We start from the raw sequence: 26817 nt of genomic DNA on the forward strand, positions 1-26817 counted from the left end.
GAAAATCAGCACATAGCTTTTTATTCAGTAGTCATTCAGCAAATATTTATTGAATGCCTACAGTCTTCCAGGTGCAAGGGATTGAAATATTAATACTTAAGGGAGTCAAATTCTAGTAAAGGACAATGATATATAAACAAATAATAGTTTAGAGTGCAAAGTGTGCAAGATGGAAAAATAGTATGGAGAGGATGGCTGATTGTGAGGCTGATTGAGGGCAGTAGACAGCTGTCCAGATCAGATGAAGTCTGATCTAGGATTTGGAAGATGAGGAAGAGTTTAGCAGACACACGATCAGGATGTTTCTGGCAGAGGAGATAGTCTGTAGGTACAAAAGCATTAAAATTATGATAGGTGTATGTGTGAAACTATAGATTATCTTTTTCTGGGGCAAGAAGCATGAGGGAAGGAGTGGCAGGATATGAAGCTGGCAGAGCTGGCAGGAGACAGGTCTTGAAATCCCTGTGTATCAGCTAGGGAATTCACCTTGTGGATCATGGGTTGGCAAACTTGTACTGTAAAGGGCCAGATATGAAATATTTTAGGCTCTGCAGGCTATATGGTCCGTGTTTCAACGACTCAACTCTGCTAGTGCAGCACAAAAGCAGCCACAGACAATACATTAGTGAATGAACCTGGCTGTGTTCCGATAAAATTTTATTTACCAAAACAGTCAGTGGGCTGGAGTCGACTCATGAGCTGTAGCTTGCAGGCTCTCACTGTAGGTGATGGGCAGTCTCTGAAGGGACTTATGCTTTAAACTTCAAAGATGGGAGCAAATCAGGAGATTAGTAGCCCAGCTGAGAGTGGTGCAGGCCTGCACTGAAGTGGACTGTGGGAAGAGTGGATGCACTGGCTTCATTTCCTGCTGCTGCTCTTCAGAGTGTTGGTTCTGAAGTTTGTTAATAGATATTAGTCAAAAAGGTGGGATCTCTGGTCAAATATATTTGGGAGATGTTTGGTAAAATAAAATTGAGCAGGCTTCTTTAATGTGAACCTTCTCAGAGAGGTTTTTTATGCATATTAGATAATTACTGCTTTATTCCTAAACATAACAGTGAGAATGAGATTCGCGTTATTTTTCCAGGCAAAAGGGAACTAATCATTCATATATTTGTCTCTAATATTAGTTACAATGAATCCTTTATTTAAAAAAGATCTATATTTGTGACCAAGCAGTTTGCATATTTAAAATTTTTATACTCCTTCTGTATATGTATACACTGTAGTCTGAACAGAATAGAATGTAACTTCAATGAATTCATTCCAATGCCTTACAGTACCTAGAGAACTATGTGATATTGATAAGGTTTTTATTTAAAGATAACAATTTTTTAAATAACAGTAATAACTCAACTTTATTGAGAATTTAGTATGTGCTGAATGTTTTCCCTTGGTGTGTCTTAATTTTTATAACAACCCATTAGGATAGGTACTGTTGTTATTCATTTATATTTGATTCCAGATAAGAAAATTGAATTTAAGATAGTTTGTTATCTAAAAGTTCATTCGTTAATTAGTGAAGAAAAATGTGATTTTGCTTTTAACATTCCTCTCCCTCACTCTGGAGCCCACATTGACTGTTTTCCAATGCTCATCCTCTCAAAATTCCTGTATGTGACCCTGGTGCTGTCACTGGTCCCTTACCCGAAGCTTAGGAACTTAGATTTTATATCATATTTTTCTCTTGATCACACTCTGTGGAGGATGTAATGTGCAATGAAATATCTGGAAGGTGGCAAGGGATGTGGGAAAGGGGGAGAAATTAGTGCCTTGAAGAAATAAAGTGCCTGAGCTCATCTGTGATAAAGCATTAAAAGTTGTGACTTTCAAAGTGTAAAAGTTCATTGTTAACATAGTAATCAAGAACATTTGAAATTATTAAAAACTTGATTAGAAATAAATTCTATTAGCTATAAATAATTTTCCTTGAATTTTAAGTTGTTGACCATCTTTATTAACTAGTGTTTCAAAACCTGGTTTCTGTTTCATGAAATAGAGAATTGTGTTTTTCTGCTAATTGTAAAACATGCTATTGTTTAATTTCATTCAAGCAAAACATCTTAATATGTAGAAAGAAAGCGTGTTATGTTCGTAACCTGGGCTGCCTTTTTGTCCCTTCTCATCTTAGAGGACACGGTGGTAGCACTCTCAGTGACTGGCATCCTGAAGGTCTGGATCGTTACCTCGGAAATAAGTGACTTGCAGGTTAGAAAAAGGAAACTGGAGTGATTTCTCTGTTTTTATTCTCTGTAGTTCAAAATTTTAGTAATGATATGCCCCTTCCATTTTTTTTAAGGGGGAAGGAAAAAGCTATTATTTTTTGATAATTTTCTTACAGGCAGAGTATGGAAGATTCCCTAGTATGCCATGGGAGTGAATTTTTTATTCACTTTTAATGGTAACATCTGCTCTATAGAGAAACATATTGCACAGGATAAGATGAGGTGAAACATAAAAGAGGTGGGGTTCTTCTCAATTGTTTAAATTGACTCAAAGGAAAAAAAAATAAAGCAAATTGCCACAAAAAATATACAAAGCCATTTTTATCATCTACTTCAGCAGTTCTTTGGGCTTGAATTCCTTGTTCTTTTTTTATCAGTGAGAAAAATCAAGTTCCCTACTCTCTTCAGCTAGGGAATTTTTAGGCATGGAATTCAGGAGAAGATAGAGGAATTGATTAGATCTTTTTTAAAGCACATATAGCTGCAAAAATTAGGATTAAGGCAGACTTTATCATCTGTCCTTACTAGAGCGATGATACTCTGAATCTCATCAGAATTGAAATCTCAGGGGATTTTGTAGCAACAGTATTTGTGCCTAGCTCCTTTTAAGGTGGATCTTTGCTGCTTTTTACTGCCTTGGCGCTTACCTGAGGGGCCAAAATGATGAACATATGAAGTGATGCCTTTATTTCATTTTGTTGCCTTTATCATTGAGTGATAATTTTAATTGACAAGCTATTCCTAAAGTTTTACAAATCTTTCTCTTTTCAGGATACGGAACCAATATTTGAGGAGGAATCCAAACCAATTTATTGTCAGAATTGCCAAAGCATCTCTTTTTGTGCATTTACACAAAGGTCACTTTTGGTTGTGTGTTCCAAATATTGGAGGGTAAGATAATTATATAAATAAGAAGCTGTATTTTTATCCTTCAAGACTTTGGTTTATCAGATTTCCAAGATTTCCAAAGAACCCTAAAGAAGTACTTGGTGCTAGCGTATTTTAGCCATTTTAGAATTCATGTCTGCTTTTGATATCACATTTTGAGAAGTTGGGACTTGGCTATATATAGTTGTCTTTTTTTGTTTGTGTTTATGGAATGATCAGTTAGAGACTATATTTCATTGTCTTTATTTATCCTTTTTGCTACTGTTTTAGTCACTATCTTATCAGTACAGCGTAAGCAGTGGTAGGGAGTTTTCTACAGGTTGGACGTTTCTTTGTAGGGTGTTATTAAAGCTAATAGTCAATATTTTCCCTGGCTTCTTGTAGTTGGAAAGTCTTCTCATATCACTTCAGAGCTAATGATGGAAGACATATATTACTTCCACACTGCCAGACTTTAATGTTTCCATAATAGAAAAATAGCATGTTTTGGACACTTGCTCTGTGACTAGCACTTTTTTCAAAGCTTGCCATGTATTATTTCTTTTAGTCCTTACAACTCTCAGAGCTTAGGTGGATTAGCTATTTAATTCTGAAAAACAAATCATTCCAAAAGTATTAGTTTAAAACAACAAACATGTTTTATCACCCAGGTTCTTGTTTTTGTTTTTGGTGTTTTTAAAGAGATGTGGTCTCATTCTGTAGCCCAGTCTGGAATGCAATGGCACAATCATAGCTCGCTACAGCCTTGAACTCCTGGCCTCAAAGGATCCTCCCACCTCAGCCTCCTGAGTAGCTAGGACTAAAGGTACACATTACCAAGCCTGGCTAATTTTAGAATTTTTTTGTAGAGATGGGCTCTCACCCTCATTGCCCAGGCTGTTCTTGAACTTCTGGGCTCAGGCAATCCTCCTGCCTGAGCCCCACAAACTGCTGGGATTATAGGCATGAGCCACCATGCCTGGCTACATTTTGTTCTTTAAAAACAGTCATAACATGCAGCCTACACTCAGGGAAGAGGATTACCCATGGGTGTGAATACCAGGGTTTGGGATCACTGGGACCCTGTTAGAGGCTGCTTACCACATGAGGAGTTGTTACTTTCCCCATTTTGCAGATGAGGCAACTGAGACAGTGAGGGGACGAATAACTTGACAAAGGTTATATAAATGGTAGCGGAGTTGCTGAGTTATAATCAGGTATCTGACTGCAGCAGCTGCTCTCTTTACTACTATGCTATACTGTCTCACAATTCGAACCTGGAATGGGCTGGTTTCCTGAGCTTTGAACACAAGGGGATGGGCCATATAGTGAAAGGAATGACTAGGGAAGCAGCATCTTAACCTTATCGTTGTCACTTACTATATTAGAATAAAATTAAGAAAAGCTAGCCGCTGCTTGCTTAGAGTAGGTTTTATGGGTTTCTTCCTTTGTCCTAAAATTTAAAACACATGCAAATAGTAATAAAAAAAACAGGCTGGGCATGGTGGCTCACGTCTGTAATCCCAGCACTTCAGGAGGCCTGAGGCAGGCAGATCACGAGGTCAGGACTTTGAGACCAGCCTGGCCAACATGGTGAAACCTCGTTTCTACTAAAAATACAGAAAACAATTAACAATGCATGGTGACGCGCACCTGTAATCTCAGCTACTCGGGAGGCTGAGGCAGGAGAATTGCTTGAGCCTGCGAGGCAGAGGTTGCAGTGAGCCGGGATTGCACTCCAACCTGGGTGACAGAGCAAGACTCTGTCTTGGGGGGAGAAAAAAGGGGCAAGAGGACACAGTGAAAAATGTCTCTGTTCCCCCGCTGGAACTTCCCTTTCCCTTCCAGGTAGAGTATCTAGTACCAGTTTCATTTGTATCCATTATAAACATTTTATAATTATGTGAGAACAGCTTTTTCTTTCTTAAAATGCATACATAAGAGTAAAAAGACAACGCACGTCATCAGAGAAGATAATTGCAATATACATAGATGAGGAATTGTCCAGTATTTATTAAAAAACGACTCCTGCAAATCAAGAAGAAAACTACAGAAAACTCAGCAGGAAATTGTACAAAAATATTTTACAAAAGATGAAAGCCAGATAGCCAGTAAATGTATGGAAAGTTGCTTAACTTCACTAATCATCATAGTAAGACAATACTGAGATAGTACTACAACCCACCAAAGTGGCTTTTTAAGATACTTATTATCATGAAGAAGTTTACAATTGGGCTTACCATAAGCTGAGATTAAAATAAAATCTTTCATTTTCCCCTAATTTTTATATGGTTTTATTTTTAATTTTTTTTTTTTTTTTGGTTCTGTTTGTTTTGAGAGGTCTTGCTGTTGGCCAGGCTGGAGTGTAATGGTGCAGTCTCGGCTCACTGTAACCTCCGCCTCCCAGATTCAAGGGATTCTCCTGCCTCAGCCTCCCAAATAGCTGGAATCACAGGCAGGTGCCACCACGCCTGACCAATTCTTGTATTTCTAATAGAGAGGGGTTTCACTATGTTGGCCAGGCTGTTCTTGAACTCCTGGCATCAAGTGATCAGCTTGCCTTGGCCTCCCAAAGTGCTGGGATTATAGGCATGAGCCACCGCGCCAACCCTATATGGTTTTGTCTTACATACTTTTGAATCTTTAATCTGGAATTTATTTTGTATCAATTGTGAGATGTAGATCCAGTTTTATTTTTATTCCGGATGGACTGCCCCCCAGTACCTGATGCCATTTGTTGAATAATTCATTCGTCTGTTGTCCCTTGATAATATCTTATATTCTGTTATTGGAATCTGTTTTCAGACTTCTGGATTTGTCTGCCCATTCATGAATTAATACTGTATTGTTTTAACTTTTATAGTTTTATGATTTGCTTTAACAGATAATAGGGCTGGAGGACTAGTTTCCCTTCATTATTCTTGGAGTTTTCTTGGCTATAATTGTAGTGCGAATGTTACACGTTGATAAATACTGTAAGAAATCATGGTAAATGCAGCTAGGATGTGTTCTAACTTCAAGGCTCCACACAAGCAACTTCATTGTTTTCTTTAAAGAAAAGTAAAATAAAACTTCTGAGCTATTGGGGAATGAGGAATTACTCATTCCTCCTGGGAGCATTTTCTAACAACATTTAATATACTTTTTTCAAATACTGAAAGTGATAGAAAGAATAATTCTGCTAGAAATTGTAAGAGCAGAGCTTTTAGTTCTAACACTATCACTTACTGGTCATGAGACTTTGAGCAATTGATCAAATCCTTATTTGTGTCCGTTTCTTATCTGTAAACTGGAATAGTAACACCTGCGATGATTCTCAGGGCATTTGAGATAATAATTGTAAAGGTACTTTGTAAACTTTGCAGTGAGTGCCTTGCAGATGTAAAGCCTTATAAGGTTAGTAACCTTTATTGCGGGTGAAATTATAGGGATTTGAATTTTATATGTGAAAATTATTACACAGTAAAATTGAGCCTGTTAACTATAGTATTTTAGAACGTTGATGAAATAATGTAAAACAAAGTAATTCCCTTAAAATAATGTTATTCTCATGCCAGAGTTTATTGTTACAAATGTTGTTACTGGGCTAGGCAAGGTGGCTCAGGCCTATAATCCCAGCACTTTGGGAGGCCAAGGTGGGAGGATCGCTTGAGCCCAGGAGTTTGAGACCAGCCTGGGCAACATGGTGAGACCCTGTCTCTACAAAAAATAAAAAATAAAAAAGTTAGCAGGGCATGGTGACATGCTCTTGTAGTTCCAGCTATTCGAGAGGCTGAGGTGGGAGAATCACTTGAGCTCAGGAGTTTGAGGTTGCAGTGAGCGCTCATTGTGCCACTGCACTTCGGCCTGCGTGGCAGAGCAAGACCTTGTCTCAAAAAAAAAAAAGAGAAATGCTGTTCCTAGACATAGAAATAAAACGGGACTCAAGCCTGCATGTTTGAGGTTGATTTCCTATTATTTGCAATTTTTTAATGGAATACTTTCTCTAGAGAGAAAGTCTGAGGATAACTGTTCCTGTAGGGAGAGCGCCCTTGTTCCACTTGTCACAGTTTGTTCCCTGTCCACAGGGAGCTTACCCATAACTAGGGGCCTAGTTGTGTTTTCCCTGTTGAAGGTGACCTTCCCCAGGGCTCAATGACAAGCTGTCTTTATCTGATGCAGCAAACTGAGTTTTCTAAATATATTTCCAGGCTTTTTTTTTTTTTTAAACTTGATATGTCACTGGATCTTACTTATAGTATCATGGAGTAGATTGTAAATTTCTTTCTTCCTTGCAGGTGTTCGATGCTGGAGACTATTCCTTGTTGTGTTCAGGTCCTAGTGAAAATGGACAGACATGGACTGGCGGGGACTTTGTCTCAGCAGATAAAGTCATCATTTGGACAGAAAATGGGCAAAGTTATATTTACAAACTACCTGCCAGGTATGCAGTAAGTAATAAATTAGGACTCATCAAAAGTAAAAGATTCAGAATTTAGGGTACAACCTGAACTTAAGAAAATGTAATAGTGTAAATATTTAACTTTGATGAAACACTTCAGAACTTCTTAAGTTCTATTTTTAATTCCAATTTAACTTCTAAGCGCAAAAATTAGTTGGATTTTTATTTGAAGGATAATATTTTTATAACTTTAATTATTTAATTGAATGCCTGCACTAAATTAACTGTCATTTAAAAAGCCCCTTTTTGTCCAATACCAAAAAACCTTGTCATGTGGAATTATAAAATATTTAATGTCAGTATTTTAATTGAATATTGCATTTTGTCCATTTTCAGTTGCCTTCCAGCCAGTGATTCATTCCGCAGTGATGTGGGGAAAGCAGTTGAAAATTTGATTCCTCCTGTACAACATAACCTCTTGGATCGAAAAGATAAAGAGGTAAAATTCTTGAGGTATCATTTATAATTGAAAGTTACATTGAAAAACTTTTACAACTGTATTTATTGTTGTCTTTTGGCAGGTTTAAAAAATTTGATACAATTCAAAGCACTGTGTTAGATGTAAGACATTTTGAGGTGATCAGTTATAAGGACATTTCAAAATCTGCTTATTTAAAAATACATACTATGCCTATGAAATAACGTTCGTTTTTCTTTTTTTTTTTTTTTTTTTTTTTTTTTTTTTTTTTTTTGAGACGGAGTCTCGCTCTGTCGCCCAGGCTGGAGTGCAGTGGCCGGATCTCAGCTCACTACAAGCTCCGCCTCCCGGGTTCACGCCATTCTCCTGCCTCAGCCTCCCGAGTAGCTGGGACTACAGGCGCCCGCCACCTCGCCCGGCTAGTTTTTTTTTGTATTTTTTAGTAGAGACGGGGTTTCACCGTGTTAGCCAGGATGGTCTCGATCTCCTGACCTCGTGATCCGCCTGTCTCGGCCTCCCAAAGTGCTGGGATTACAGGCTTGAGCCACCGCGCCCGGCCAATAACGTTCGTTTTTCTAAGAGTACAGGTGATCTTATGCTAATTGCATATTGAAATTGACTTTTTGATGAAGTTCATATTGATGGTGTAAATTATTTTATATACTATCATGCGATTATAAACAGTGACAGTATAATTTTAGAAGAGCACACATAATTATGTACTAATGCTGAGTAATACTAGTTCCTTAGTTGAACAAGGCATTGCAGTGCCTCCACCAAATCATATAGCAGTTTAGATCATTAGAAACTAGAAGTGAAGAATAAAACATTTTTTTCTCTATAAAAAGAAAAGTTTATTGTCATTTCTGAAAATGTGCTTAATATCCACTTAATGTTGAAGTAACAGCGCTTAGTACTGGGTTTTCAATTCTGTATTGAGCAGTAAGGAGGAAGCTTTGGCTTTGAAAGCAGAGGTTTTTTTTTTTTTTTTTTTAATTGATGTTCTAGGTTTCCATGGCTTTATCATTCTGAACATTACGTCTCACATTTGTATGACAGGATGGCTAGGGGAAGGGAATTGTTCTTTCCATGAATATTTTGAATATTTAGAATTTATGCATCTCTGTACAATTAAGATCATCTATAGCCTGTCCTTTACTCAAACTTCTCCTTACTGCTCTTCAACCTAGATAGTCACTTCCAATTAACCTAAGGAATAATGATTTATATAAAAAAATACATAAGCAAAATAAAACAAAAAAACATATCATTTTCTTTAAATATCAACTCCCTAATACATTTTAAATTAAATACATATATTTTGTAGTGTGTTGAAATGTAGAATATTGGTTATTACAGCTGCTGTAGCAATTTTTCCTTTTTAAATATATAGTTTATCAATTAAAAATTTCAGTCTGGGCAACATAGTAAGACCCTATCTCTAAAAAAAAAAAAGAAAAAGAAAAAGAAAAAAAGTAGCATGGTGTGGTGGTACATGCCTGTAGTCCCAGCTACTTGGGAGGCTGAAGTGGGAGGATCCCTGGGCCTGGGAGGTGGAGGCTGCAGTGAGCTGTGATCGTGCCGTGGCACTCCAGCCTGAGAAACATGGCGAGACCCTGTCTCAAAAGCAAAAAAAATTCAGTAAGTCAAACAATTGGTTATGCTTAATATGTATAGTTTCCATTGGCTAATGCTTTTAGCTGTTAATTACTGTATTTGATAACCAGTATTTGAATATAGTAATTAGACTGTTAACTATAATTGTCAAAACTGAAGTCAAATTTATTATTGATTTTCAGGCTAAGATTCTGTTCTTTAATTTTCCAATATTTGTGAAGTAACCCTCTGAATTTTAGTAGAAGTCCACCATGATATTTAGTATTTTCAGATAGTACTTCATTGAAGGCACAAAATCTTAAGCTGAAAATAAAAGTACACATAAGACCCTAATGAGTGGTTTTTGTTCCTGGTAGTTGATAGCTAACATAGACTAGTTTCAAATTGATTATGAAAATATGAGCAAGTAAAAAATGATACTCTGTTAGTTGAAAAATACACTGATTTTAACAATGGGGTCCTCTAATTGCACAAGCTTGATAGTTCAGTTTTGTTAGTTTTTGTTCAGTTGTTTTTTTTTTTTTAGATGGAGTTGCCCTTTTTCTCTCAGGCTGGAGTGCAGTGATGCGATCTCGGCTCACTGCAACCTCCGCTTCCCAGGTTCAAGTGGTTCTCCTGCCTCAGCCTCCAAAGTAGCTGGGATTACAGGCTCACACCACCACTGCCAGCTAAGTTTTGTATTTTTAATAGAGACAGGCTTTCACCATGTTGGCCAGGCTGGTCTTGAACTTTTGGCCTCAAGTGATCTGTCTGCCGCGGCCTCCCAAAGTGCTGGGAATACAGGTGTGAGCCACTGTGGCCAGCCTACTTTTTGTGTTTTTGAGGCAAGGTCTTGCTCTGTCATGCGGGCTGGAGTGCAGTAGCGAAATGATAGTACACTGTAGCTTCAAACTCCTGGGCTCAAGTGATGCTCCCATCACAGCCTCCTGAATACCTGGAGCTATGAGCCTGTGCCACCACACTGGGCAAATTTTTTTTTTTTTTTTTTTTCTTCTGTAGAGACAGGATTTTGCTTTGTTGCCCAGGGCCGATCTCTGACTCCTGGCCTCAAGCGATCTTCCCTCTCATCGTTGGGATTACAAGCATGAGCCACTGTGCCCTAATTTTGTTGCTATTCTTAATGATTAATCAGGAGTGGGCAAAAAAAGCTAGGATTAGTGAGTTCTCTCATCTTGACCTCTTAAGTGAAGACTTTTCTTTTTGGTAAAGAAAACATAGTTCTGTGTTAATTAATAATAGGCAGTTAAATTGCATTATTGTGACTAAACATGAGTTATTATAAAGTGGAGAAATATAGCATAAATACTAATTTTAGACAAAGGCTGTAAATGCTGTTTTTGTTTCATTCAATGTGTATGTTATACTAGATTAAATATTAGTTGACATGTATGTTAATGCTATAGAAATACTTTAAAATATTGTTGAATAATCATGCTATATACACTTTTTCAACTTGGCTACTGGGACAAATTACCTAACGCCTTTGTTTGAAAAGCATTAATGTGTGAAATATTTTGATTAAAAACACAGCTAAAGATATTCAAATACTTTTTTTTGGCAGTTGCTCATTTGTCCTCCTGTTACTCGGTTCTTCTATGGATGCAGAGAATATTTCCATAAACTATTAATTCAGGGTGATTCTTCTGGGAGGTTGAATATTTGGAACATATCAGACACAGCTGATAAACAGGAAAGAGAGGAAGGTAATAGTAAATCCTGTATAACAATTTCTTAATTAATTTAATATCTTAAATACTACTGAATAACACATTCATAATGTACATATATCATTTTCTTTGATTACTGGATCAATCAACATTATTTTAATGTTTTAAATTTTTTTTAACATGCATAAATGTTTTTCTTTTATACAAAACCAAACCTTTACAGGGCTGGCAATGACAACTTCTGTTAGTTTGCAAGAGGCATTTGATAAACTGAATCCTTGTCCTGCTGGAATTATAGATCAACTGAGTGTGATTCCCAATAGCAATGAACCTCTTAAAGTAACTGCAAGTGTGTACATACCAGCACATGGAAGACTTGTTTGTGGCCGTGAAGATGGAAGCATAGTTATTGTACCTGCCACACAGACGGCCATAGTGCAGCTGTTGCAAGGGGAACACATGCTCAGAAGAGGTATACCAAAGCACTCTCTATGTCTAAAGTGTTTTGACAGCTCTTACCCTGATAGTGAAAATGTCTCTATTCTTTGTTTTTAAATAAACACAATGAATCAGTGTAGTTAGTTGCTGGGGTGCTATGTAGTTGGTAGAGTTTAGTGTATAGATACAATATTCATTGACTGTTACTGGAATTAATACAATGTAATGACTATAAATAAAGTATCCAATTTTATCTCTTTGATATATGTTAATAGTTTCATCTCTTAGTTATCTCAATGGATTACTAAATAATTACTATATTACCAGTAATTCTGAAAATCTTCCATAACAGTACCATCCAGTAGAACTCTTTTTTTTTTTTTTCCAAGAAAGAGTCTCACTGTGTTGCCCAGACTGGAGTGCAGTGGTATGATCTTGGCTTACTGCAGCCTCTGCCTCCTAAGTTCAAGCAGTTCTCCTGCACAGCCTCCCAAGTAGCTGGGATTACAGGCATATGCCGCCACACCCAGCTAATTTTTGTATTTTTTGTAGGGACAGAGTTTCACTATGTTGGCCAGGCTGGTCTCGAACTCCTGACCTCAAGTGATCTGCCTTTGCCTCCCAACAGCCAGTGGAAATCTAATGTCAACCATATATATAACCATACCTGTAATTTCCTAATACCTATGTTAAAAAATAAAATGAAACAGGTGAAATTGACTATATTTTATATAACCCAACATAGTAAAAACTATTTTCATTTTAACTTCTAATCAATATGAAGGTTGTTGATGAAATATTTTACATTTTTTATATCAACACTTCAAAATCTCATAACTAGTTTAAATTCATAGCACATAGGACTCTGGATTACCCCCATTTCAAGTGCTCACATGGCTTGTGGATACCGAATTAGGGTTTTAGAAGATAAAATTGGAAGCCTTTGCTGTGATATAATTTATAGCTATTCTAAACATTCATGTTTACTTTTACTTACTGAAACTTGGTAGGCCTTTAATTTTCCCATTTTAAATCCAAACCCTCATTCACAGGTTGGCCACCTCACAGAACACTCCGTGGTCATCGGAACAAAGTCACATGTTTGCTATATCCTCATCAGGTCTCAGCTCGGTATGATCAAAGATACCTGATATCTGGAGGTGTGGATTTTTCGGTCATAATTTGGGACATATTTTCTGGAGAAATGAAACACATCTTCTGTGTTCATGGTGGTGAGATTACTCAACTTCTAGTTCCACCTGAAAACTGTAGTGTAAGTTGATTTATATAAAAGAATATTTCACTATGGTAGAGCCAAGTTACATTACTATCAGGAATGTAAATGGAATCTAGACTAACTTAAAGGAAGTGTGACAAGAGAATTAAGAAAACCGTTTCAATTTTAAAACTAAAATAATAGTAACATTTAGGCAAAGTTACGGTCATTAACTATTGGGGCACATAGAAACAGAAGATGAACATAGTGTTTTTTCCTGTTACTAGCTTCGAAATGGTCTGGCTTCTTTCTGAAACACAGCAGCAGTTGAGAAAATGTTTGTTGAATGAAGTTTCAATTTTATGTTTTAAAATAATTTAAGTATGTTTGAAGACATTGTACAATCTCATTATTTTTGGGTCCATCTGAGCAAAGACAATGAATGTATATGTTGGCAAAGGCAAAATACTTATCAATAGAGTTCATTTAAATGGTGAAACCCCGTCTCTACTAAAAAATACAAAAAACTAGCCGGGCGAGGTGACGGGCGCCTGTAGTCCCAGCTACTCGGGAGGCTGAGGCAGGAGAATGGCGTGAACCCGGGAGGCGGAGCTTGCAGTGAGCTGAGATCCGGCCACTGCACTCCAGCCTGGGTGACAGAGCGAGACTCCGTCTCAAAAAAAAAAAAAATTGTTGTAACAAGGGAGACAAAGCCTGACAGTCACTGATTATGATTTTGGAAAATTTCATCATAACTTTGTGGAACCAGATTGCTTTCTTAGTGATGCATTTTAAGTTAGGCCATGATGTCATATAAATAGAAATATGAGATTTTAGGAAGGCTTAGGACTGATAACAGTACTTCTTTTTACTGTTTATTAATCGTGGGACTTGTTCATGTGATTAGTCATCTTTGTGTGCATAATCACTATCTCCCAACACTCACACATTTGTGTGCACATGTAGACACATTGTCTTGTAGACATGTCATGCTTATCATAATTCATTCACTGTCATCAGCTCTGCTATTACTGAAATTGAAAACAATCTTAACTGGTGTGTCTGCTGCAGTATCTACAAGATGTCTCATTTCAAAACGCACAAAATTTTTCTTGGCCCTTCTGCTTGCTTATTAATCTTCCTGATAATTTATTTTATCAGCCATATTCTGCCAGTGCTAGATTTTGTTTGATTTGATATTGGTGGCTTTGTAAGAAATCCTGGTACCAATGTTTCTCATTATTTTTCCTGGCACCTTTGCAAATTTACCTCCTTAATTGTTCTCTTTCTTCTTTTTTATTCCTTTCTTCCAATTAGGTTGTTAATTTCTTATTTACTGTGAAAAATTGCCATGTATTTATTTAACCAATTTTATGTCCTATTTTGGTGAAATAGATATTATTGTAATTACATTAATAAATTAAGGTATTGTTACAACCTCTCTCCTAAACTTCATTTTTTAGTAGTTATGTCCTATGGTGAAACATGATAGTTTTCTTCTCTGAATGCACATTTGGTGAAATATCTAATTTTTCAATGCAAAAATTGATTATTTAGATAATTCTATACCAGTTTAGAACAACCATTTCTGTTTTGATTGATTTTGTGTGTGTGAGAGAGAATAAAATATTTAAAATAATAGAATATTAGATAGAATAAGATATAGTTTTTCTTTAAATTACAAATGAGACTAAAAGTTTGGAATGGCTTACACAAGGTCATGTTCTCTGTTTGAATATGTTAATTATACATTTTTTAACTTATATATTTCCTTGTGTTTTTTAAACAAATTTCTTTTAAAAAATTTCAAGTGGGTATTTAATATAATGAAATGTTTTTGACTATTTGTATTTAAAAATAAAATGTAGTAAATAAAATACTAACAGACATCTATGCAACTAAATGGAGACAGGGCTCCCTACTAGACTTGGGCAAGCCAAAAGCAGTAGTTGGCCTGGAGAATATGAGGAAAAGTGATCTGGACAGGGAAGTCTAGTACTTGAAAAATAATGTATTTGCAATTTGTAATTTAGTTATTACATGCTCAACAATAGAAATTTTCTTGGGCGGGAGGATGGAGAGGATTGGGAAAAATAACTAGTGGGTACTGGGCTTAGTACTTGCATGATGCAGTAATCTGTACAACAGACCCCCATGACACAAATTTACCTATGTAACAAACCTGTGCATGCACCCCTGAACTTAAAATGAAAGTTAAATTTCAAAAAATTGAAATTTTAAAAAGAAAAAAGAAATTTTAAAATTCTTATTCAAAAGTACTGACAAAGATACTTGCTTTTAGCTATGTGATAATTAAATAAATAAATAAATAATGACTAGCTAGTTAATAACCTGTTCAGTTAGCTGGTTAGGTGGTTTTATGCACATCAGCAAGTATGTTTAAAGATCAAAGGGCCTAACTGCTTAATAAAAAGCAAAGAGTTTGATGTTTGCTAAATGTTTAGAAAATGTGTAGCTGAGATTAGAGTTTGCTACATCATATACTGATTCTAATGCTTGAATAGTCCCTCTCATAAATTGACCCAGTGTCCTGTTCTTTTTAGCAGAATGTATTTTTATTTTTGTTTAAAAGTTTTGATTGGGCAATAGTAGTTGAAATAGTTGATCAGCTATTTGTAGTTGAAAGATTATAAATATTTACCAAAAGTAATGATTAGAGATAAAAGCTGAAAAGTTTGTCATCTGTTTTGTTTATTAGAATAGTGTTGGGTTTTATCTTAGGTAAATTCAGATAGAAGCTGAGTTTTGACTTCTTGTAATTATTTGTTCAGGAAAGATATTCTAAAACCGAGAAATGTCAGTTGTGTGTAAAAATTGCTTTAACTGTGAATAAGAATGTACAAGGCTGATGAGATTCTCCTTTCTTACTTTATAGTCACATTTCATGTTTCCTAAAATGTACAAAGTTGTTAAGAAAAAGTACTCAACAAAATAATTCATTATTTGTCTCCTAACTTAGGTGGCTAGTAAACAAAAAATGAAAAACTGTCTGCTAGGTAGAACAGATGCTGCAGCTGGAAGTTGGAGATGAGCTCTGAAGACAGACTCCAGACCTCCTTTCCCAACTCCACATACATGTCAGTAGACAAATAACATGTACTTACTTTTCTGCTGTCTAGAGTGTTTGTCATCCTTTCTTTCCCTACTCCTTCATTTTTGAGCTTTTAAAAATACCTTTTTATCTACAAGTCTTTCCAAATTCCTACTATAGATTACCATTAATTTAGTGCCAGACTTAAGTGGTTTTGTATGCTTTATTTTTAATGAACTCTTTTTCTATTCTTTTGTTAGTGGGACTTTTAATTACTTAAAAAAATTGGCCTACTCAAATATGACAAATATTGCCTAAATATGGTATTATGTAGAGTACCTAAATTGAATAGATTTTTCCTTTTATTTTGTGTTAAAGGATTTTTGTTTTTCATTTTTTAAAGATATTGTTTATTTTTCATTTTCTTTCTTTCTTTTTTTCTTTTTTGAGATGGAGCCTTGCTCTGTTGCCCAGGCTGGAGTGCAGTGTCACGATCTCGGCTCACCGCAACCTCCACCTCCCGGGTTCAAGCGATTCTCCTGCCTCAGGCTCCCGTGTAGCTGGGACTACAGGCATGTGCCACCATGCCCAGCTAATTTTTGTATTTTTCGTAGAGATGGGGTTTCACCATGTTGGCCAGGATGGTCTCGATCTCTCAACCTCGTGATCTGCCCGCCTCAACCGTTCAAAGTGCTGGGATTATAGGCATGAGCCACTGCGCCTGGCCAATATTGTTTCTTAAAAAAGCAAAAGTTCATTTAGGAAAAGATCTTTGAAATTCAGTATTGATTCATTGAATAGTCTGGTTAACTGATATTTAGCTTTTACCTGATATGGATTATTTTAAAGAATTAAAACGTAAGAAAATTAAAAAATCTGAAGGTACCCTTTAAGATATAAAACATTGAAATAATTCAGGATTGTGTTGTTATGAAGGGTTATTGAGAACAGTTGAGGAAGTAATGTGTTTAAATGTTCCAAGAAATATAAGCTTACATTGTAGAAGTAGGATAAGGCAAGTATTTAAGCCTGGTACAGGCGGACTATAAATCACAAATGTTTTGGTGAATGATGGCAGGGGCATATTATAGGTACCCAGAGAAACAAGCAGCTTTGGTAAACTACTTGAAAAGACCTGAGAGGTTTGACTACATACTGACTTTTTGAGAGGTGTTGGAATCTGTGGTTTTGAGGTTTCTAATATTAGGTTATTTGCCATTTCTATTTTTTTAAAAGTATATAATGTAAAGGTTCAGTTTCTTGATAAAACAAACTGCTATATGATTTGTTTGAAATAAAGCTGTTCACAGTATAAAAATTATATGACAGATATAAAGTCCTGTACCATTTTTATCTTTCCAAGTTATGTTTATTGTTTTTAAATGAGTGGTTTTCTCATAATTTATTGCTATTCAGATGTGACAGTTCTTACAAATTTTAATAGGATTCAAATTTAAAGTGGAGCCTTTATGTTATTATTAAATTATATTGCCACTTCAAATATTAGATATAGGAGATGTATTAGAAACATTTTTTTGAAAACAGCTTAAATTTAAACTGGGCTATTAAATTTTCATCTGTACTTGGACTATTTACTATGGTACCTTTAAAATATTTCATAAATAGATAGTTATGCATGTAGTGTAAAATGCAAAAGGTATAAAAATTACTAAGGAAGTGCAAGTCTCCCTTTCTCTCCTGTTCTCCAGCTTTTTGGTTCCCTTAACCTTGAGTGCAACGTCTTATTAATCCTTCAGATATTTTCTGTATTACAATGTTTTAATGCTTCAGAACTATAGAATATTAGCTTAATTTTATTCTGACAACTACAAAATTTACGCAACATAACGTGGTTAGAGATAGAATGATTTTCAGATCTGAGTAGCTGTGAGAGGTAGACTTGGGTGAATTAGCAAAATCTGAAGTCTAGGATAGGGGAGGCCAAGAGTGTACCAGTTGCCTGGGGAATCTGAAGAGAGCTGGTGAAAGGGAAGGCAGATATTTTTAACGCCTTTGGAGTGATGCGGCAGAAAACTTCCTCCAAGGCTCCATCATTAGAATTATGTAGTTATAGATGAGATGATCTGACATCTTCCCTTCCACCTCCCTCCCAGTTTATTTTACCTTTCCCTGTTACTTATCGTTCTCCTTTTATTATAGATTTTAGCATTAAGGAGTCTACTGTCCAAGACCCAGGAATTTTTCTTTTATTTCCACATAGGTTACTCTTAGAGAAAGAAACCAGACTTTGGAAAAAATACTAAGGCAAGAAAATTATTTTAAGAGATCAAGAATACTTTAAAAAACATTTTCCTTAATAAACCAGATAGATATGATTGACAGCAGTGGAAATTCAGAAATTAAAAAATAACACTAATGACCCAGTAGAATATTTCCAACTTTTTGAATTGTGGTGATATTTTACATGAAACTATCCATATTTTCTTAGTTGATTTTCAATTGTTGATTTTCTTAGTTGATTTTCAATTGTGGCAGGTAGCTGGATTTAGAAGTACAGTTTATGGTATGGAACCTTTGTGTGTGTGATACAGTGTGATACCATTTATTTACATTTTAAAAACACAAATCTATACTGCATGTTTTTGGATACATGTATAGGTAGTAAAAATATTAAAACCAAAGGGAAAGCTAGTGCCCAATTCAGTCCCTGGTTTACTTTTGAGAGTGAGAGGAAGGAGTAGGGAAACTTCTTAAAATGTCATATTTTATTTACTTTTAGTATTATAACTATTTATAATATTTACTATTTATTTTCCTTATTTGCATTGATGACTACATTCTCAGAGCTGTCTTTCTGTTGTTAGAATTATTTAGAACAGAAGTTTTGGAAAATGCCTAAAAATAAACTGTGTAGTACCAGTAGTATGTTTCTACATGTAAGCCTATAGGCTAAGTTCTTTAATATATTAGTTAAAAAATGAATTCTTTTTGTTTAATTTACCTTATTAAACTTTTGGTCACATAATCTCCAAAAATACCCAGAAGGGGGCAGCATGGATTTGTGAGAACAGGAATGTGAGGCATCTAACCTGAACCTTAGTGTTTGCGCCTTCAATTGACAGTATTAAAACGAGTTTTAGATTCCTGGCTCCTAGAAACAGGTATGACAATATGAATAGAACACATGAGTGTATGTATACCAGTGTGGCTAACGTTCACAACCGGTAAGAACAATTCATAAATTAGATATTCTTTTTAATATATCATACTGTTATTCTGACAAAGTACTGAAAGCTTTTGCCTCAATTTCCTCTTATCTTACGTTTTTGATTCCAGATTTTTGTTACTAATTTAATTTGAATATTGCATTTAAAAAGCAATGTGAATACCCATAGCTTAATATCTGAAGTCAAGCAGAGCAAACTTTGTTAATACAAACTAAGCAAAAGCAGGAAGCAGAACTAACATTATTTTCTTAAAATGTAATGTACGTAACATTCTGTGTCATTCCTTTTTCCTTTAACACTTAATTCTCTTAGATTTTGAGAACATTGTCATATATTTTTATGTATTTGGCACCATCTTTTTGATATTAATTTTATTTTTAAAAATTAAGTAATAGTTATGGAAAATAGTGATATTTTCTAAAGATGGTCATGTTTGTTACTAAGAATATTCCCACAGCATCATTTTAAATAATATTCTGTAATTCATTTTTATTGGACATTTTAGAATGTTGCTTAAAAGTTTTTTTTTTTTTTTGCCTGTTATCAACAGTGAGAGTGATAATTAGTACAGCTAAATATTTTTGTAGCTCTAGAATGGTTTCTTAGGATAAGTTCTTCTACTTAGAGTTGCTATAAAAAAAGGGCATATTAATTTTTAAAGGCTTTTGAGTAGGTATTGTCAAATTGCTCTTCAGATGATGAGGAATAGGTTTGTACAGTCACCATTTTACTACCGTAATCCTTCATCATCCTGTTCATAATCTTTCAAGCCTTGCTAATTTTCTAGTCTTGAAAGCAGCTGTATGTAGAGTATATGTAAGTATAGCTCTCACTCTCATTTTAAAAGCATAAATGTATTAATGTACCAATACTATATTAGTTTTGCATTCTGATTGATTTTATATTCTTTTTTTTTTTTTTTTGAGATGGAGTCTTGCTCTGTCGCCCAGGCTAGAGTGCAGTGGCATGATCTCGGCTCACTGCAAGCTCCGCCTCCCTGGTTCACACCATTCTCCTGCCTCAGCCTCCCGAGAAGCTGGGACTGCAGGTGCCCGCCACCACGCCCAGCCAATTTTTTGTATTTTTAGTAGAGACGGGGTTTCACCGTGTTAGCCAGGATGGTCTCGATCTCCTGACCTCATGGTCCGCCTGCCTTGGCCTTCCAAAGTGCTGGGATTACAGGCGTGAGCCACCGCGCCCAGCTGGTTTTATATTCTTGATAATTTTATGTTTTCCAAATTTTTACTACTATTCTATACTATTGTGTTTAAGATAAAAAATTGAGGCTGAGTATGGTGGCTTACACCTGTAATTTCAACACTGTGAGAGGCCAGGCTGGGAGGATCACTTGATGCCAGGAATTCAAGACCAGCCTGGGCAACATATTGAAACCCTGTCTCTACCAAAAAAGAAAAAAAAAAAAAAAAAAAAAAGCTGGGTTTGGTGACATGGGCATATAGTTCTAGCTACTTGGGAGGCTGAGGTGAGAGGATCGCTTGAGCCCTGGAGTTCAAGGCTGCAGTGAGCCATGATTGCGCCACTACACTCCAGCCTAGGTGACAGAGTGAGACCCTGTCATGCTATGAACGTTATGTATACATTCAGATATTAGGTTGGCGCAAGTAATTTTTGTTATTTTAATGGCAAAACCTCAATTTAATATCATACACCTGTCTCTTGTGTAGGAGGCCAGAAAACTTGGTGCTAAGGGACTGGCAGTGAGAGTCCCCTTTAACAGTAATGAGAAAGACTGCATCCTTAGCTGACTGTGCTGATATCATGCCAAACATTTAAAAAAATCAGAAATTCTTATGTTTTGGAAAGGTTCCTTAAAATCTTAAATCATATTGCTGATTAGGCATGAAATTTACTTTTAATGATGGTCAGAAGTGATTTGATGCTAAACCTAGTAAATGAAGTAGCTGATTAAATTGACTTTTTATTTTGGACTGGAGAGAGAGTATTATACCACAACTAATTTTTCTTGAGTAGCACAATCATGGGACAATTTCAAAATGACTTTACATTTAATTTTTTTAAATTTAATTTTTGTTTTTTAGAGATGAGGTCTTGCTGTGTTGCCCAGGCTGGTATTGAACTCCTGGCCTCAAGTGATCCTTCTATCTTGGCCTCTTAAAGTGCTAGGATTACAGGTGTGAGCCACCATGCACTGCTCTCTAAATTTATTTTTAAATGGCAAAAATTGCTAGGAAGAAACGAATTACCTTTCAAGTGTAGTGTTCAGTTTGGTGCAACATATTTTTGATTAGGCGTTCGTTGAGCAAATATCTGAGTATCTGCCATATTTCAGGCACTTTCTAGAACCAGAGATATGGATAAGATATCTTTTTTTTTTTTTTGTAGTATTTAGTCTAATGAGGGAGCCAGAGCAGCAAACAGCCATTATAATGGAGTATGATAAATCTTATGAAAAGAGGTTTTTCAAAGCCCTCAGGGAGTACATAGAAAGGGCACTTAGGAAGTCTACTTTAGGTGATTTTGGAACTTTAAGGAAGGTCAATATATATGATATTTGAATATATTAGTTTTGTGGATATTTATGAAATCATAAATGATACATTAACAACCTCTGTTTGCAGATGCTGTTAGAATGCTAAGAGCATGTTATGTGGAGGAGTCTGGAACAATTGATAAATTTTCCTGACTAGTACCTGATGGATCTGTCTATAGTAGTTAATACTTGGATAGTACTTGGATTTAGGTGGATCCTGGCTGGAATTGGGCATATGTACATTACGGTGAAAATAATGACTGGCCAGGTGTGGTGGCTCACACCTGTAATCAGCACTTTGGGAGGCTGAGGCTGGCGGATCACGAGGTCAAGAGATCGAGACCATCCTGGCCAACATAGTGAAACCCCGTCTCTACCAAATCCAAAAAAATTAGCTGAATGTGGTGGCACATGCCTGTAGTCCCAGCTACTGGGGAGGCTGAGGCAGGAGGATCCCTTGAACCCAGGAGGTGGAGGTTGCAGTGAGCCAAGATCACACCACTGCACTCCAGCCTGGTGATAGAGCGAGACTCCATCTCAAAAACAACAACAAAATGAAAATAATGACCAAGAGATTAGAGTGATGGTTTTGTAAGTGCTGCAGTCTAGCTGCAGTAGGACACTTTATTTCATCCTACTTAGGTAAGGAAAAAAAAAGTCAAGATAATAAAATATGGGACTGTACTGAGAGGGGAAATGTTCACGTTATTTGTCTAAAGAAAGATTTGACAAGCTGGTAAAAGGAAATGAAAATGGATGACAGCATCTTAGAAAAAAAGAACAAACAACAAAGTTGACTTTTGTATGATGGTTCTCTTTTTGAAGTCATTATCAATGGTTTTTCTTAGTCATTGGCGAAGACTTTCTAAAGGAGTTGGAGAGCACACTCTGCTGTAGGCATATGGAGCTTGAAATAATGGGACCATCGATTGGTCAGGCCAGTGAGAACAGCCTTTAGAACCAAACAGATCTGGATTTGTGTCATCCATCTTGGAGTGGCATTAGCAGGTTACTTAACATCTCTAGGCCCTAGCCACAATTTCTGTGAAGTGTTGGTTTAAGGTTTAGAAGTAACTCTTGGTCTGTAATGAGAGCTCATTGAATCATCATTATTGTTGCCATTATTTCTATTTTCAGTTATCTGCATTTTCATTTGGATGGTAAATGCCTAAATCTGGGCAGTTTGTATGTTCATTTTCAGTACTCAAATGACTTTTAAAAATTTTTTTATTTTTATTTTTATTTTTTTTGAGACAGAGTCTTGCTTTGTCACCTAGGCTGGAGTGCAGTGTCACGATCTCGGCTCACTGCAACCTCCACCTTCCGGGTTCAAGTGGTTCTTCTGCCTCAGCCTCCCGAGTAGCTGGAATGCCACCACACCCAGCTAATTTTTATATTTTTAATAGAGACGAGGTTTCACCATGTTGGTCAGGATGGCCTCAGTCTCTTGACCTTGGCCCACCTCGGCCTCCCAAAGTGCTGGGATTACAGGTGTGAGCCACCGCGCCTGGCCAAATTTTTATTTTATTTTTTTGAGACAGAGTCTCACTCTGTTACCCGGGCTGGAGTGCTGTGATCTCAGCTCACTGCAACCTCCGTCTCCTGGGTTCAAGTGATTCTCCTGCGTCAGCCTCCCCAGTAGCTGGGATTACAGGCACATACCACCACGCCCAGCTAATTTTTTTGTGTTTTTAGTAGAGACGAAGTTTTACCATGTTGGCCAGGATGGTCTCAAACTCCTGACCTCAAATAATCTGCCCACCTTGGCCTCCCAAAGTGTTGGGATTACAGGCATGAGCTATCGCGCCCAGCTTCAAATGACTTTATTGTAAATATACTTTGTTCCCCTGTTACGTACTTTTCATTTGCTTGTTTCCCAACTGTGGCCAGGTGGCTTTAAAACCTGCACAAATTAGGGATGAATTCTCTTTCTCTGACAGTCTAACTTTGCATTTTTTTTTTTTTTTGCATGAGATAGAAGTTTCAAGATAATTAAGATATAATATCACCAACTGGATAAAAGGTTTTTACTCTCCCCTAATTCCTTGGAAATTATAGTCCTAAGTACCATTCTTTCCTGCTCATTGCCTGAAAATTGGGGTTTTCAACTGAGAAGACCAAACTGGGTCATGTTTTTCTGGACATTTGTGGGTAGATTACAGTGGGGTATTACACATGCAAAGCCTTTGTCAGCATGACCCCAGGTGATCAAGGGGGAGGTTTGACCCCATTTATTGCTCTTCTTAGGACATAAATTATGGGCTAGGCACAGCATTCTTGCCAGCTCATAGTGTTTTGTGGACACTGAAGGTTAAGTCTCTCTCTTTTTTTGATACAGGCTTATTAAAAAAGCAAGTCAGCAAGTCAGCATCCTTTCAAAACAAAGAGGTGCTTTTTGCATATTGTGTTCTGTTAATTTACTGCCAGGAAAGAGATACACAGGTTTGTTCAGCATCTCCAGTTAGAAAAATGAGGACAGTGTCTGTCAACTTGTTTGTTTCCATGAGAAAGGAAACAAAAAGTTTTCTGTGTTGTATCCGGGGTGTGAGAATTCAGTGTTTATTCCTTTTTTTTTTTTTTTTTGAGACAGAGTCTTGCTCTTTTGCCCAGGCTGGAATACAGTGGCACTATCTCTTCTTATCGCAACCGCCGCCTCCCAGGTTCAAGCGATTCTTGTGCCTCAGCCTCCTGAGTAGCTGGGATTACAGGGACTCACCACCACACTCAGTTAATTTTTGTATTTTTAGTAGAGATAGGGTTTCACCATGTTGGCCAGGCTGGTCTCAAACTCCTGACCTCTAGGATCTGCCCACCTCGGCCTCCCAAAGTGCTGGGATTACAGGTGTGAGCCATCACGCCCGGCCCAGTGTTTATTTCCTGTAATGGTATAGGTATGATTTACATAAACAGGTAAGACCAAGCAGGCAGATTAAAAATCACTTGATTAGATATGTGGTTGCCATTTAAGTTCTAAGTTGAGGGTGAGAAAGTAGACCAACAGAGAGCTTTTGGGAGTTGTAATACCGGGCAGTCTTTTTCCAGAAGGTCTTATTCCCTGAATGTATGCAGCCCAAGGTTTGTGGGTCTGGACAGATGACAGTGGACAGCTGAATGGTGTGTGGAGAGTGGAAAGGGGCAACACTTTGAGTTCCTTAAAAAATTTTAGAATATAAGGCCAGGCGTGGAGGCTCATGCCGCGATCCCAGCACTTTGGGAGGCTGAGACGGGTGGATCACCTGAGGTCAGGAGTTTGAGACCAGACTGGCCAGCATGGTGAAACCCTGTCTCTACTAAAAATACAAAACAATTATCTAGGCATGGTGGCATGCGCCTATAATCCCAGCTACTTGAGAGACTGAGGTAGGAGAATCACTTGAACCCAGGAGGCGGAGGTTGCAGTGAGCCGAGATTGTGCCACTGCACTCCAGCCTGGGCGACAGAAGGAGACTCTGTCTCAAAAAATAAAAAAGACTTTAGAATATTTTTAGAGCCTGCAGATTTAACCATCTCAGTCTCTAAAACCCATAAATATGTAAGCGAAGTTAAATAAAGCATTTTAATATGTTAAAGGCATGAAGTGAAAAATAATAAAGTTCAGTAGAAAAGCATAAGAAGAAATGTTCAGAGAACTGTGGAAGCTGGCCATTGAGGAGCTGTATTTTATTTATTTACAAATTGTTATAAAACTTTATTAATGTAATTTATGGTAGCATGTGAGTGATACTGATGATTATGCAGATGGAACTATTCCGATTAAATTAAGGCAGAGGTATTCATATGAGAAGAAAGTATTGAAAAAGGGAAACTCATGTTCTTGAAGAATTATGAATGTTTTCATATTTTCTGGTAGATACCTAAACGTCAGCAACAGTTAACCCCTTCAGAAAACAAATACAATTACATTCTAAAAGATAGAATCTATGGTATATAATTATATAATAATAATGATGATGGAGATAACATTATCTTTTCTATTCATGACATGTTAGTCACTGTGTGAATTTGTATTTCATGTTATTCACACCGCAATTCTGTTAGGTATGTTACTGCTGTTAACCACATCATATAGAGAAAAGAGACTCGGAGTGGTTAAATGACTCATCCAAGTCAGACAGTTAGCAAGTGGCAGCACTCGAATTTGATCCTTAGTAGTCTGATTTGACAGCCTGAACTGATACATGCTGCCCTCTAGCAGATTTTGTAGTCTATTTCAAAGTAATTAGTTTTCTCCAGTTTTTGTCATTTTTCATTATTGATTTGCATGACTTATCTTTTAGTTTTTCCTCTTTGATTATTCAAGTTTGGAATTTTTCAGTTTTAGTCCCCTTTTATTTTTTTACTTGTAACATATTACTTGCTCTTTAAAAATGTGGTATAGTTTTCATGGCACCTTGATATCCACTGTTAACATTTTTGAAAATAGAGATAACTAAGAAGGTAAAAGGTCACCTGTTATTCTTCTACAGTTAAGAGAACCACAATTAATATATTTTCATATATGTTCTTCTAGCCTCTTAAAATCCATTTTATTATATCCTTGTGATTTTACTGTAGATACAGTTTCCTGTGCATATTGCATTTTCATTTAATATGACAAATATTTTCAAAGTTATTTTACTTATTCATGAAAGCAATTTTACATTACATTGTGTGAGCATGCCATATTTACTTAGCAATTCTGCTTTGGGTATTTAATTGTTCCCAATATCTTCTACTGTAAATAATACAATATTCAATGTCTTTGTAAATATTTTCTTTCATTTAGGATTATTTTCCTTGGATATAGTCTACTCGATGAAAATATCAGAACCTCAGAAATTTGATATAATAGCTTATTAACATTTTTAAGGCTGCTGAATTATATTATGAATTTATTTTCTACTCTCAGTGCCCATTTCATTGCTGCTTGCCAGCACAAAAGTTACTTACTTCCATGCTTCAGGTTCTACATCTTTAAAAATGGAAATAACAGTGCCTACCTCAAAGCGTTGTTATGAGACTGTAATGAATTACTGCCAAGCAGTTGGAACACGCCTAGCAAAATGTATGAACCCCCAAAACGTTAACTATTTGGCATTGTAATTTTTAGAATCTTTGTCCAAGTTGACAGCTAAAAATAGTATTTTAATGTTTGAATTTGCTTTTCTTTGACACCTAGAGATATTCAGATTTTTCT

The 26817-nt window shown here is 36.4% G+C and overlaps 1 protein-coding gene across 3 annotated transcripts in view; it reads left to right on the forward strand.

The window, feature by feature from the left end:
* WDR7 (WD repeat domain 7) overlaps positions 1 to 26817 on the forward strand; it is a 408770-nt gene that overhangs the window by 34810 nt on the left and 347143 nt on the right. For all 3 annotated transcript variants that reach the window (XM_033238435.1, XM_033238452.1, XM_033238442.1), the window contains exons 6-12: positions 2132 to 2208; positions 2997 to 3116; positions 7370 to 7515; positions 7870 to 7972; positions 11130 to 11271; positions 11459 to 11707; positions 12726 to 12946. In XM_033238435.1, the coding sequence (XP_033094326.1) occupies positions 2132 to 2208; positions 2997 to 3116; positions 7370 to 7515; positions 7870 to 7972; positions 11130 to 11271; positions 11459 to 11707; positions 12726 to 12946 (1058 nt within the window). The remainder of the gene's footprint in view (positions 1 to 2131; positions 2209 to 2996; positions 3117 to 7369; positions 7516 to 7869; positions 7973 to 11129; positions 11272 to 11458; positions 11708 to 12725; positions 12947 to 26817) is intronic.

The sequence above is a fragment of the Trachypithecus francoisi genome, unplaced genomic scaffold (genome assembly GCF_009764315.1).
Source record: "Trachypithecus francoisi isolate TF-2019V2 unplaced genomic scaffold, Tfra_2.0 Contig01474, whole genome shotgun sequence".
Taxonomy (NCBI): Eukaryota; Metazoa; Chordata; class Mammalia; order Primates; family Cercopithecidae; genus Trachypithecus; species Trachypithecus francoisi.